Here is a 14,569-nt window from a genome sequence, read left to right as displayed (position 1 = left end):
ATCGACATGATTAGTTTGCGGTACAAATAAATATCAATCCGGAATCAAATAATTCGCCGTGGTTGAACCGCGACGCGCGTAACAAAGGCTTCCACCGTGGCGGTGAGAAACTTTTATGCGCGCCGATTTAAATATTTTTGAGAACGTACGAGCGCGCTTTGATTTCTGTATCCCATCGTTTGTAGCTCGTAACAGAGAAATATTCATTCGTTTCCCGTGCGCGAGTGCTCGTATACTCTGTAGTGTTTTCTAACTGACCGGCGCGCGCGCGCGCGCGCGCTACCGAGAGACTCGAATAAATAAATAAATAAATCCGCCTGCATATTGCAGCCGACGTAACGCTTTTTCGCGACGGCATGTTACGCTTGGCGGGTTACCTATTTCTGCGGAAAGTGCGTGATGCAGCAATAGCAGCAGCAGCAGCAGTAGCACAACGAAGTAACCGAACCCTCAATTCGTTTTTCTCTTTTCTTTTTTTTTTCTTGTATGTGTACTCGGCCGATTGCATTTCACATATTCCTGCCTACGCGACGTGGAAAACTCACCAGATTTCTGAGCACGTCGTCCGGCACGTTTCTAGTAGAATTGCATAGCGCCCTGGCAGCGCTGTGCGAGAAGATCACCGGCGCCCTCGTCGTCTGCAGGGCCGCCCTCATCGTTCTTGTTGAGACATGCGAGAGGTCGACCAGCATGCCCAACCTGTTCAATTCCCTGACAACTGCCTGTAAAATAATGAAGCGCGTTAGAGTCTATCTTATATAAACAAATAGACGAGTTATAACGTGAAACTAGATTTAACTGAATTGAAGGGATTAAATCTACGCTGTTATATTAAATCGTGTAATTTCTCTGTGAAAGCTAAACTACAATCCAGATAAAAGCTAACGTAGGAAACTAAAACCAAAAATAAATGAACAAAGTTGGGAAAAATGTTAGCGTTTTAAAATTTAGTCGATACTTTTTCTATTCATTGTTGCATTTTAGATATCGGTTCCTTTCTAAAAGGATAATGATATTAAAGTATTCAATAACGAAAGTATAGTATCGAAACGATCGAAGTATCATAAGCATCTGTTAAGACTGGGGTGATTAAACTGGAATGCCGGATAAGGCAATGGGTCTGGGACGAGGTGCCTCTATTATGACACAAAAACACATAGAAGGGGATCGATCGGTAAGGATGAGAGAAAAATAGCATGAGAAACGAAGGAAACGTCGGCGTTTCAGCTAGCGAACATTAGTCGGGAATGCAAGCAACCGCCCATTCCATCATACGATGGCGGAAAAAAGCTTTCGACGTATTGGCGGTAGGTCGATGCGCAGGGTCGAGCTCGGTATATTTGCGGCCTTCTGCTTCGATAAACTTAATCTTTACTTGAACTGTTTATCTTGAAAATGGAGTAAATCTAACTTTGAAACATTGCGAGTTTCAGCGTATAAATCGATGCATGGATTCCGGTCAGTTTTTCGTATTTTGACCTATCACTTGTGACTAATCACCGAATTATTTAATTAGCTTAGTGTAGACTTGCCGAAAATAACAGCCAACTGGCAAGATATGGAAAAATTGATTATTTCTTTTCGTTATTTTGTGTATTTTTACTTTTCGGCTCTTTAATTAGAATAATTCTAATTAATTGTACGAAAAAAGAGATTCGTGGCCACGGGAGAACCCGCTGGTATAAAATTGCTGAATATCGTTAATTGAAAAATGATAATTTTTTGTTGATATTTCTTATTATTTAATATTTAATCAAGAATTTTACAGATCACGGGTTGTTCGTATGTTCCTATAAATTTTCTACAAGAATCGCGGGCAAATTTCGATAAAGACAGCCCTGTCGACGCGAGCGGAAAAGGAAACTGAGGGAGGTGGGTGGAAGAACGAATCACAATGGTCTCGTTTTTCCGGCTTTAAGGGTGAGGGTATATGTAGCTCGCTTTTCTCGGCGCGCACGATTTCATCCGAATGATGCAAGTCTCGTGCGTCGATGGCAGAAACGACGCGCATTGTTTTTGCGGTGAGAGACGTTCTGATGCGCGTCGTTTCAGTGAGACGAACGATTACGTGACGCAGGACGATTTCTTATTAACAGCATTAACAAATCAACAGGGGAAAAACGTCGCTCGCATGCAAAGTACAACAGAAACGTATAAATTATCAAATTAAATCGTTGACAGTTAAAATCAACAGGTAAACAGCTGCGAAACTTTATCGTACAAAGAGTTTTTAGAAAAGTTATTAGAAGAAATTAGTGAAGGATATTATTTGATTCCCGTTTATAAGTAATACTCGTTATAATCTCTCGATTAATCGCTTAGCTGTATGAATTTTTTAAATTAATTGCATCGTATATTGCCAATATCACGTTCAGTATTACGTGCCAATTCTTGCGAGAATCAAAAAAGGGAAATCGATTTCACAGTTATCCGTATTCCGGAGCGGGCGAAACGGTGAATTTTCGCATGTAATCCGATGCCTGTTGCTGGGGATATCGGATGCGACGAGACTAGGCGAAACTAATCGTCACATCCAAAAGCCGCAATAAAATCAAGCCCGCGTTGAAACTGTGACAAATATAACGCCGCGAGCCATCGCCATAATTCCGCGATACATCACCGCGTCACTTTAACGGTGATTCAGAATGCCTGCGTGCGTGCGTGCTTGCGTGCGTGACGTGCGCGCTCGTGTCATACTCGCGCACCTGGTGAACGGCGCCGGAAAATATGGGTCGTTCAATAGAAATAACAGGCCAAAGGAACAAGGGGGTAAAGAGCAAAAACGTCCGTCGAATTGCAGTGTTTGTGCACTAACACACGCACATCTGGCGAACTCACTTCGCTCGGATGTACGCCTGTCCATTACCGGAAATGCATGTCGGTATTTACAACGACGGGAGTCGTGTTATGGAGCGCACCGAATTGTATGAACACGAAGAATTTTCAGATAATTCCGTTTGTCTTTCCGAACGAGCCGTAGCGTCGCGACATTTCCCTTTGAAACGGCATGCAAAATGCGTTTCCCCCAAAACATATCACTGAATACAAACAGACACTTTCGATATACACTTGGATATTGATGTATAGATATACCGTACGTAAGAAATAGTAAGTTGTATCGATATTGCTTTCAATTCTGACCAATTGTTAACATTTTTTATGCGCTTTAATTTTCATCTTATCATGTTTCACACGCAACTGCAAAGGTTTGCTTTTTTTTTATTTCGGATGTAACACGAGAGCAAAAGGTCTTCTTCAAATCATTCGGTTTTTGTTTAAAAGCAGACTAACTCGTACGAAATAGACTATTGTGCCCGATAAAAATATTTCCCGGTATCACAGACCGGATGATATTACCTTCGGCACTTGCAGATTATCGGAATTTCGCGGCAAATGCTGGTGCCGCGCAATAACACTTCTGTACTCCGTCGGTGTTTCAATATATGTAGTCAGCGGTATACTGCGACAAGTCAGGCAATGCGACTTTCGTTGCACGTAGCAAACAAAACGGAAAACGTCTTGATATTGTCTCATGGATATAATATTCTTTTTTTAAATTAATTTATTCGAACAATTTGACCATACATTATTGCTTTATTGCTTTTCTATAATTTTTTACGAATATAGAGAGATATAAACGAGAAATGTTTATTAAGTTTCCAGTCTTTGACTTGACAAGTAAATTATTATACACATATAAATAATTTTATGAAATAATAAATGTAGAAAATATAAGAGCAGACAAATATATATAATAAATGAAAGCAATTAAAATTTAAAATATTCGAGTACATTACGGTGAAATTTGTTTAAGACTCTTAATTGTCGTCAAATTTTGAGTAGTTGACGTATCTATTTAGTGTTTCATGAGGCAAACGTCACTGACAAACCATGGAACATTTAGCGTCGCGCATAGAATTTTTCTTCAGAAGACCTGTCATTTATTAATGCGAGATTTAGCTGTTGCAAGGGGTTGCGAGATAACGGAGGTGGCTCGTTTGATTTACGTTCTCACGCGCTTTCCTCGTCCGTCTTTCTACTTCCTCCTTCTTTTTCTCCTCCTATCTGTTTCTTCCATTAAGCTTCTCTTTTACTTTCTTTTCTTTTTTCTTTTTTTTTTTTAATCAAAAGCTGCCGTTACCGCGAGACTAGGAATTTCAACAAAAACTCAATCGATGCGAAACGATCGTGTGCGGAGAGAATTCGTTTCTTTTGGTTTTTCGAACGGATTTCGGGATTCGCGCGAAATGCCAAAACGGCAGAAATTCGCCCTGGCGAAATCGTCGAACCCGTGCGTTAACGCTCGAAATCCCTCGACGAATTCCGTGCGCGAAAGTGGGTCGAGATATAATTTTATGAACGCGGCGGAGCGACGGGAGTGATAAACGGAATGTAGGTCGGACGCGATCGGTCGCGCGTTCGTTGACGATCATTTTCCCGGTTATGTCGTGGAAAAATAATTCGAGCCATCGAGATGGTGAAGCTGCGATCTAAATCCCGCCACAAAAATTGGGAATGTCCCTCGTGTAATGTGCATTATGACATCTCATTTATTTAGATATTCCAGATGGGGTGTAGCCGTAGGGAAATTTTAACGTACAAGCTGGAGGTATAAGCAGGAATTAGCGAGTATTATTTCATCAGTACACCAAGACCATTTTATATGATATCCGATAACCTTTAACTAATGATATATGCGTTAAATTTAAAAAATTTTTTATTTCGAAAGAACTGAAATTACTTGACATATAATCTGCATATCCAATATTAATATATATCGATAATATATATATATATACAATAAGAAATCACTTCAGATTATATCTCAAGCATCGTAATTTAATAGACTATTATTATGTTATTATACTGGGAATTATGTTATATATATATATATATTATGGCTATTATGGAATTAGTTTACAAATTTTGGTCCGTGGTTTACCGCTCTGGTATTCCATGCTGATATTATTATTTCCTCTCCAAGGAAACTTTGTATTTATACAAAAAAAGCTGTAAACATTATAATGCAATACTTGCATTATGCAACATGCGAAATTTACAGCAAAATTATAAACTGAACTGTCGTCCGTGGTTGTTTCACCGGCTCGCATCTTGGCCGGAAGTCTGCGGTATTATTTTTCCAACATGTCGCATGTAATTCCATCCGTGGTCGTAAAACGGAAGCTCTTTCGGAAGCGTATATGTACACGCGGGCATTTTTTTGCGAACGCGATATTTCTCCGTTCGCCGAAAAAAGGTAAATCCGCAGCGGAGCGTACAATGTAAATGTTGACTCACTTTCCCAAATTCGCTGAGGCCCGGCGTGGAGTCCTGAGTGTTGTTCGTCTCGCCAACAGAACAGACTGCCCTGCCAAGAAAATGTCTGTTAGAATGTCGGTTTGCATCTCTTGCCGCGAAAATCCAGTGGTTGCATTGCGTGCTTGCGTTTGCTTTCTCTCCCTTCGGACGAATTTCGGACGAGCTTGGAGGGAATATTTTCTAAAGTATCAGGTTAGCTGTAGGTACATATTTACTATGCGGATATATTTGTCATGATCAACTAAAATAAAAAATTAAAAAATTGCAGTATACGACAGTAAAAATGCGGTATGCCGGTAAAAAAATGGATACAGTGATAAATTGGTAGAAATATATATTTGATTAGAAAAATAAATTGTATTTTATTTTTCTTTTCGAATTTCTTACAAAAGTATGTGTATAGATTAATAAAGGACATATAATGTGTTTCTTTAAAAAATTTATGTCCGCAGCTCGATGTGAGGATGACGATATTAAATTTTAAAATCCCGTATTACTTTGACAGTATATGAAGTATTTTTCATTTAATGTAAAATTTTAGCGTTTTAGTGCTTTATTTTTTTTTTTGCATAGGATATTAATATTGATTTTAGTTGCTAATTCTGAATGCTTAATGCATTATTCTTTTTACATATTGATTATTTGCATTGTTTATTTCTATAATCATCTATGGCACTTAAACTCTTCTGTTTTGCATTATCACACAAGCGATATTGAAATTTAAAAATACCGAAATTCTAAATTAAACTTTTACATTTTTAATTCTGATTGGTGAGGACTTTTAAAGAATTTTTAAATAATATTTGTTTGGAAGGTGTATTTCAAAATTGCAAATGTAAAGTGATTAATCTACAAAATATTATTTGATCATTTTGAAATGTAATTTTGACAACAGATTTTTGTTGAATATAAATTTGATGTTCTATTAATAAAAATTCTGTGAGAGATATGTGTGTATTTAATTTTTTATAGCTCTCTCTTATTCATCTTTCTTGATAAATATCTTAGTAATATTTTACACAGTAAATTTCTCTTAAAGTAAATACCGTTTATAATTAATTGAGATGTAGTATCTTGTTATTTATTTACTCTTGATGCTTATTTTTCATTATTAAACATCTGTGCAACTCTAATTTTTGTGAAGCAAAGTACGCTTTTAAATTCATCAAAGAAGCTATTAAGATATTTTCCGATTACGGGCAGAATATGTATATTTTACGTTATATCTGTTCGTTGATGAATGATAAAATGCACACCAGAATAAAAGTTTGAACGTTAAAAAACAAGAGATATGAAGGCGTGAACGGTATTGAGAATCCACAGTCGAATTCTCCACAGTCGATTCTCTTTCCCAGACGACGTGGAAACGCCAGAGATGATTCGGCATCATCTAGAACTGTAGAAAATTCAATCGGGTCGACAATCTCGCGTCTCCGGGGAGAAAGAGGTAGGGCACGCGACTGAAACGAAAGGAGACGATAGAAGAAGAGAGAAAATAGGGTCAAAGGCTAACATTAAGCCCCGGGTACACGTCCGAAAGCAATTCGGATATTGTTCCAATAAAAGCGCGCTTTTCCTCATGGATGCCGGAAATCTCAGGCCGCAGAAATGAAACCGCATTTTTACGACGAGTTTTCTTCGAATGTTCTCTCTATATTGTAGGCTGCACTCTCATAGGTGAACACTCTTCTAAATGGCTCTAAATTATTTGTTCCCTTTGTTTGTATTCGTGTAGCTACTGTTATTATGTGTATTTGATTCTTGTTGAGAGAATTATACGTCATTATTTAGTATGAGGTTTTTTTTGCTGTTGGATATTCTTGAGTATAGAGAGATTTTCTTTAAAGAAATTACAAGGAGAGATAAATTGTAAAAAATCAACTTTTTCAATTTTTAATGAGTTATTATGCGATTTTACATTTTATAATTTCGATATCTGTGCTATTTACTTAGTAATACATTTATTTAATTGTTTCTTTCCCAATTTGGGAGAACTTGATCTGATGCCTAGAAAAGTTTCTTGCCGTGTATGCCGTGAAACGACATCGGCGTAAATTAGAGGGGTCAGAAGAGAAAAATATGTACTATCTGAGAAGAGATTTGCACGGAAGAGCGGGGGGAGGACGACGTGACTTCGATTCTTATTTACTGCGGTAAGCGTCGCGGCGTCGAGGGAGACATAAAGCAGGCGAGGTTCGGAAAGAGCACAGCGAACCAGGTCGGTGCCCATTGTCGTATAATACCTCGACCTTAAAGCAGTGTTTGAGTTAGTGATATCGACGGTCACCGTTGTAATTTACATCCCGAAGCGTCTAGCGGCGTTCTTCAAATTGTAAATCTTATTTCGCACGACAGGACATATGGAGGTAGATGATTACGGGATTCGAGCAGGATTTCCCTCGTTCTTGTTAGCAATGCAGTATGTATTTGATGGGTATCGAAAGAACGCGATTGACGTTTTTTCAAATTCGACTCATAAAAGAAATACATTGGAAAAAATAAAAGTTGAAAATATAAAAAAGATACTACAACTGCATTGCAAGAAACATATTTTTGAATTTAGCTAATAATAGTTTCTCAGCTTTGTAAGAAAAAAAAACAATGTTCCAAATTTTTGATTATTTTGAATTTTCCAATTATGAATTCAATGATTGCTAAAATAGGTAACGGTTTTGTGAAGTTTAAAAAGATGGAAAAGTTTGCCGGAGAAATTATTTCAACTGGCGACGAATAAAATTTCCTTTCGACAGATTTGTAAGTGGCCGTGGCTTCGTGTTAATTAAACGAGCGTGGAATCACATGGGAGTCGAATGTCGCTGTTTCGCGCGCGTGTAGTTCTGTTTTATGGCTCGCGTAACTTGCAACTCGCAAATAACGGATTTTCCGCGGAAACGTTACTCGTCGCGGGTCACGTGGCTTCGGATCGAACGATGCATAAAAGCGGGGACTTTATTTACAACTCCACGCGGCACTCGGCATCAGGGGATGCATAAACCTCGGGTTAAGGATCGATGTTTGAGGTGGAGGAAGAAAAGCTCTTCTGTATTCCGACATTGTTTCTCTCGCAGCCTCGGTCGATCCAGAAAAGCTGAGCGAGTATGTATAATAATAAATTTCGCAACTTTATATTTTTAAGTTCTGGTCATACCACGAAAACCAAATAATTTTTTTATCTCGTTTCGACGTATTGCAAAAAAGGATTAGTGTATGATGTTTTAAAATCGTAATGTACAATTGAAGACGGGACTCGTGGGTTTACTTTTTCCACGTTTTATTAGGTAACGTTAACATACTAAAAAAATTCACGCAAGTTTATTGAAGTGTTAATTAAATGTCCAAATTATAAAGTTGGATAAGTTTATTTTGAGTTCCTTCTGAAGGCCAATTCACTATATAAATCTTTAGAGAAAAAATAAATGATATCGTAGATCGAAGCGAACAATGTCAGATGAAGCCAATGTCAAATTAAATTAAAAATCAAAGCGAGAACAATTCAAAGAAATGTCTTTATAGTAGCGGATTATGGAAACGAAATTGAGAAAGTTGACTTCTGTACAATGAGGTGGATCTTTTTGATAAAAGGTGCTATTCTTCTCTCTTTCTCTTCACGAAACAAAGCTCTTCTTTCATTGTAAGTTTCTTTTTTGGGTGCGCCAGGAAATAAGCGGCGGCTTTGGGGGTGCTTCCGAAATTACTGAAAAGAACTTCCAAGCGTCCAGATTTCAGGTTACTTCGGTTCTCGGTTAAGCCGATCAACCGTGGAATTGGTTTGCCTCTAAGAGTGGATCGTGATACGAAGCACAACGAGTCTTGAGCAAAAAAAAACCGGATGCTCGATGAACGAGTGGCTTGTACACGGGGAAACTTCTTGAGCGCGTGGTAAGAGGAAACGCGACAAGAACGATACCGAAAAAACGAAACACCCTGCAGAATCTTGATCTCGTGCATGAGAGAGTGCAACCTTCCTAACTTTAATGAACCATACATCGCTGTGAGCAACATAGTTTGGAAAATCACTCTAAAATGCATTTCATAATAAATCAATATTTTAACGGTTAATAAATTTTTTTATGAAATTATTTTTTTGACTAAATTTATGCGATAAATCTTTATACATATATGGTTGTGAGATTGTTTTAGAATAACATAACTCAAAAGATTATTCAGTTTCTTTTTTGTTTTAATTTAAAAATATTATAAAATGGTTAGCTTTTTAGCACATTGTTAGCTTTTTATTATTACTTCAGTTTTGATAAATAGAGTTATTTTTTGGTAGGAAAATAATTTTGTTTGTCGAGAGGTAAATTCCATTATCATAATGAAGCCTCACACTTAATATTTTATTTTTTTGTCCCATAATCATATGTCCGTTGGTTCTTGTTGAACTTTAAATTGCGATAAGTGAATTATTCAAGCAAGTTTCCAGTATACTCGTAATTCATACTCACCAGGAAGTGTCGCACGCATGTGTCAGAGTAAGATATCGCGCCCCCAGACCATAAAACGTCCTGAGAACACCCAAAGAGTTCCCTAGGGAATGACCGCCTTCCACTCCGATTAGACTTGCGATTTTGCCTTCTCTATGCGCCTCGATGAGACCTACACACATGTCATAAATCCTTAGCAATGATTTATTACTTTTGTATTTTTTTAGTGTTACAATTTACACCAAATTTATATTATTGACGATAGATAGTGAGCACATTTTTAAAAGAAAAGCTATTTGATGAATAACATATTACTGCCATTATTCTTCTCTTCTCTTGTTATCTTTTTTTCTCTCTCTCTCTTTCTCATGAATTATAATAGTCGTTTAAAAAATTTTTTCTGATTAAATCATAAAATATACATATATATTGTTTAATAAGAATTCATATAAAGAAATTAATTTTGTTAATAATATTTTACAATAACTTTAATATTGCGTATATTATAGTCTTATTATTGTTGCGCGGTGTTACTTTATATTCTTTATCTTACATAATTATCTCAGAGTCGTAAGAAGTTTATCACGTTTTCTAACAATTTAACATCATAAACACACTAAAAACTGTAGCAGTGCTATTCATGATGAACTTGCGAAACTGAGAATATTTGAACCTCGGGAAACACCTAAGTACACGAGTTATCCTCTCGCGGAACTTCAAATCATCTTCGGTGAACTTTGCTCTCGGCCGAATTACGCTCCTTCTGTGAATCAGCGAAGTTTCGTCCATTTTTTCGTCGTGTCTTCGTCGACGCGAGTTTTACAATTCTCCCTTTTTTTCCCGGGCAAGATTAAAGTGACACTTTATGAAATTAAGCGGGGCTCCGAGATCGAGGAATTATGGTGCTCATATATTATTTACGACCTTCGCCAGGGTGAAGAGATCGGATGAAATCTCGGGAAATCGGTCGCTTCGAGCGGGTTGAGAGTGAATGAAAAGATCGGTAAAAATCGGCTTTTAGATCCGCTTTCGGAAGTACTTTCAAGAGTGCTGTCGATCGGCTCATTGAAACTTTTAGACTGCATCGAGACGGCGGCGGGGTATTAAGCTGGCTGATTTATCGTACTTTACATCAAATATGTCGATCCGTGTGAGTTATTTATTTAACTACATATCCTGGATTTAAAGTCCGTTTTGCTGTGGTATCAACAGTATGTATATATACATATATCCAGTGTATATCTGTAACTCGAGGATTAATGACAGATTCGTCGGACTCGTAAACTTTTATCGTCCTGTTGCTTTCCATTCGTTCGGCAATAAAAGTTCTTACGCTGTACTTCTCATTATTAAATTCGCGTTGTTTAATATTCTATTTATTTTTTTGCACAGCCATGTGCAAAGTGGATTATTGCTACTGATACATTGATTAATATAATTGTGATATTAGATTTGCGGATCGCGATAGTTGGATAAACTTTTAACTTCAAGAATATGGGATAATTCATTAAAATTAGTTTTGATTTTCATCTTTTATTTTATCGTAATATGCTTTGTTTTATGACAATTAGTACATTTATATATTTTTTTATCTTTATTATTGAAAATATCTGTTATATAATATTCAGTCGCAGTGTTTGCCAATTAATATAATGGGATATTTGGTGCATAAAAATGATGAATATGTGATAAAAACAAAATTGAATAATTTTAAAGAATATCTATGGAATAAATTATTGTGTTAATCTGAACTTTTTATGCGCTTGCTTGATTTACGCTTTTATCATACAAGATCATGCTAAGCTTAAGCATTTTACAACATTTAATAGGATTTAATACCTTTTATCTCGATACAAGAAAGCCGTATGCTATCTTTTGAGAAACGCGCCACTGATCTCGACAATTAAAAAGCTGGTAATCTCCTTTTGTAACTGTTCTCCGCCTTTGTTGCTTTGAACCGGAGTAGCTTCGGAAGCAGCTTGCTTCTCCCGAAAAATAAAACAAATTTAAATGAATACTCTTCTTTGCTTTAATGAGAATTTCGTTTTTCTTATTATTTGCTGTATTTCGCGGTGAGTCTTTTCCGCGTGCGGTATATAATAACACATAGGAGTTTTGCGAATCAAACAATTTATGTTTAATAAATGTTAAAATATAATATGAAGAAGGAAAGAGTTCTTACTAAACAAAAATTTAATATTCAATTTTATTTAACATAATTGTATAATTATTTTGCATTGATTATTGGTATTTTTGCCAATTAATTAATTTATTATTAACAACAATTTTACTTTTTGATCCGATTTTTAATCGTATTCGATAGTGCGTTTCTCGCCAACTTTTTAATGATGTGTTTTTTGCGTTAGTATATTTTTTTATATATAGAGAAATTATAGTTTGTGCCTGTTCTTGTTAGTTATTAATTAATAGCACTTTTTCTTGTATCGATTTTGCAAAATTTAGTGGTGCAGTGAATATCCGAATTGCGGTTTTGACTAGCCAGACGCCATTGTGAGGCAGGTTTGCATGCACGAGCCGCTGGCTTTTCCACCTTTTGCCTTCTTCGTGCCGCGACCTCCTTTCCACTTCCCACTTGGCGAAGTTTCTCGAGCTTATGAAAATGGCTGACAGCTTTCCGGACCGGGTTACTCGCGGTAAGTTCCATTGCGAGACTTTCGTTGCGAGGCAGTGCCAGTCCCATATTTCTTCGCTCGCCCTTCATTCCCCTTCCATATTTCAATGATGTGCGTAACTTGATTTCGAGCACACAATACATCAAATCGACTATTCATTTGCACAGGTGTTCAAATTCAGTTGCAGAAGGGTGAGATTTTTGTTCACCGAGAAATTAATTAAAGAACACGCTGCCTAGACTTTTTACCTTTTAACATTAAATATTTTAATTAAGTTTTCTGAAGCCGATTAATTTTTGGTGTTAAACGATTTTGTAAATGAGTATTTTATAAAAATTTTAATAATGAAAAGGTAATTATGTATTCGTTTGAAAAAGCTTATGTTTTTCAGTACTCGGTGTATAGTGCTCAGACGTAATTATTTTTTTGGATCGGTTATTTATGGAACATTTGCAGAATCTTGCGCAGAGTGTTATATTCTTATCCTCTTCTCGCGCGCGCGACCTCGATTCGATTTCAACGAGCTTATGAAAATGGCAGTCGGGTTTCCGAGGCGAGTTACTTGTCGCAAAAAGTTTCACAAGCTTTCACGTGTATCTTTCTCGCTACCCTCTTCTACTTGGCATTTTCTTTTCTTTCAGCTTGTGTGCGCAGTTTGTTCCTTACTTTAGTGCTGGTGGTGCCTTGGCGCCCTTTTTTCTCTTTTTTTTCCAATATATATCATAAAAGTAGCTATTGCATATTGATCAAATTTATTCTCCATTAGTCGATTTTACCAACATTCCACAACTTTTCGTTGATAGACGATAGATTGGTCCATCAATTTTGAACGGCAAATCAGTTTTCGTTAAAAATATAGATTTAACAGCGCTAATGGACGTTAGCGAAACAAAAAACTTTGCATTCGACATTTTGCATTTTTTTTTAACCTTTTGTTGCATTGATAAACTTTTGACACTGATTTCTAACAAGTTTTTTTTTTTCAAAAATTAAGACGATTTATGGTGATTATTGCGCTGAACAGTATTGATAATGTGGAAATAATACATTATTTAATATCAGCTTGTCAAGATTATCTTGAACCGATAAGGAATAATGATCTTTCAAAGATCCGACAAGCACTCTATCTTGAACAGGGCTCTTTTAATTACCTCGTCACATCGAACACTGTGAAGTCTCGGATCTCTGTTGTCTCATGAATCAGTAAGAACGTTTGCGATTATGGCGCGCCTGATAGCTTAATACTTTTGTCCACTGACGATAAATCTTCCACAACACGAAGTTATGCTATCGAATCGAATCCAATAACGACTTTCCTCTTCAACTTTGGAGAAGTCGAGCAATTAATAGCGGTCCTTTATCCTCTCGAGTCGTCCCGATGAGAAACTTTCTCTGAGACCGCCCGCTCTCATATCTATTGATACCGGTGGTTAACGTGTTACATTTAATAACGTAATACGACGGTCACGAGAATTCTTTTTCATTGACAATAGGTTCTCCTCGAGTAAACTGAATTGTTGGAAGACATAACGAGAATTTATTTTTTTAGTTTAATACTTCAGAAATCAAATCTATATGCGTTTTAGCATTGTGCTTCTGTTTAATCGGTTTCTCATTTTTTACATCTATTTAATTAATGCATATCGCATTGTCCCCAAATAATATTATTAATATTTTGTGATAATTACGACAATAGATTATAGAAGTGTTGGATATTAGTCTTAATATATAATATGCACTTACCTTTGACGGAGGTAACCAGGGTTAAGTGTTGAGCATTCATTTCGGCGAGTCGACGAATTACATCGATCTGTTCCAACGATAGTTGAACTGCGTTTAACTGAGCGGCACCGCAAGGAACGTAGGCGGACCAAAACTGTAAAAAAAAACGTATTGTATTATTAGATTATTCGAAAATGACCGATTACTATTCTCGAACATTTTCTGAACAATTATTAAAAACATCACAAGAACATATTAGATCTTAAATCTGTAAAACAACATTTGGCTTAATTTTTTTTTATAAACACATGGCTGATTGATCCAAAATATTTTTTGGAGTGACGGAAAAGGCAAAAGAGAGAAAAGACGAGCAATTGCAGAGAATAGAACAGATAATTTGTAACTAAAATATCGATATAAATTAGTTAAATCAAATATTACAGATTTTACAAATATTTAAGAAGAAAA

The 14,569-nt window shown here is 36.4% G+C and overlaps 1 protein-coding gene and 1 long non-coding RNA gene across 4 annotated transcripts in view; one reads left to right on the top strand and one right to left on the bottom strand.

The window, feature by feature from the left end:
* The window catches only part of LOC105674746 (uncharacterized), a 282,873-nt gene that overhangs the window by 40,694 nt on the left and 227,610 nt on the right, over positions 1-14,569 (top strand). The gene's annotated exons all lie outside the window — the stretch shown is intronic.
* LOC105674721 (dipeptidase 1-like) overlaps positions 1-14,569 on the bottom strand; it is a 123,105-nt gene that overhangs the window by 12,997 nt on the left and 95,539 nt on the right. For 2 of the 3 annotated variants that reach the window (XM_067357035.1, XM_067357036.1), the window contains exons 6-9: positions 14,123-14,255; positions 9,768-9,918; positions 5,299-5,368; positions 546-722 (exon numbers count right to left, since the gene is read on the bottom strand). In XM_067357035.1, coding sequence (XP_067213136.1) covers positions 546-722; positions 5,299-5,368; positions 9,768-9,918; positions 14,123-14,255 — 531 coding nt within the window. Of the gene's footprint in view, positions 1-545; positions 5,369-9,767; positions 9,919-14,122; positions 14,256-14,569 lie in introns of those variants that run through there. The other variant, XM_067357037.1, reaches the window with a different exon arrangement.

The sequence above is a fragment of the Linepithema humile genome, chromosome 6 (genome assembly GCF_040581485.1).
Source record: "Linepithema humile isolate Giens D197 chromosome 6, Lhum_UNIL_v1.0, whole genome shotgun sequence".
Taxonomy (NCBI): domain Eukaryota; kingdom Metazoa; phylum Arthropoda; class Insecta; order Hymenoptera; family Formicidae; genus Linepithema; species Linepithema humile.
Note: the sequence above shows the minus strand (reverse complement) of the source record. Positions and strands in the feature narration are given on the sequence as shown.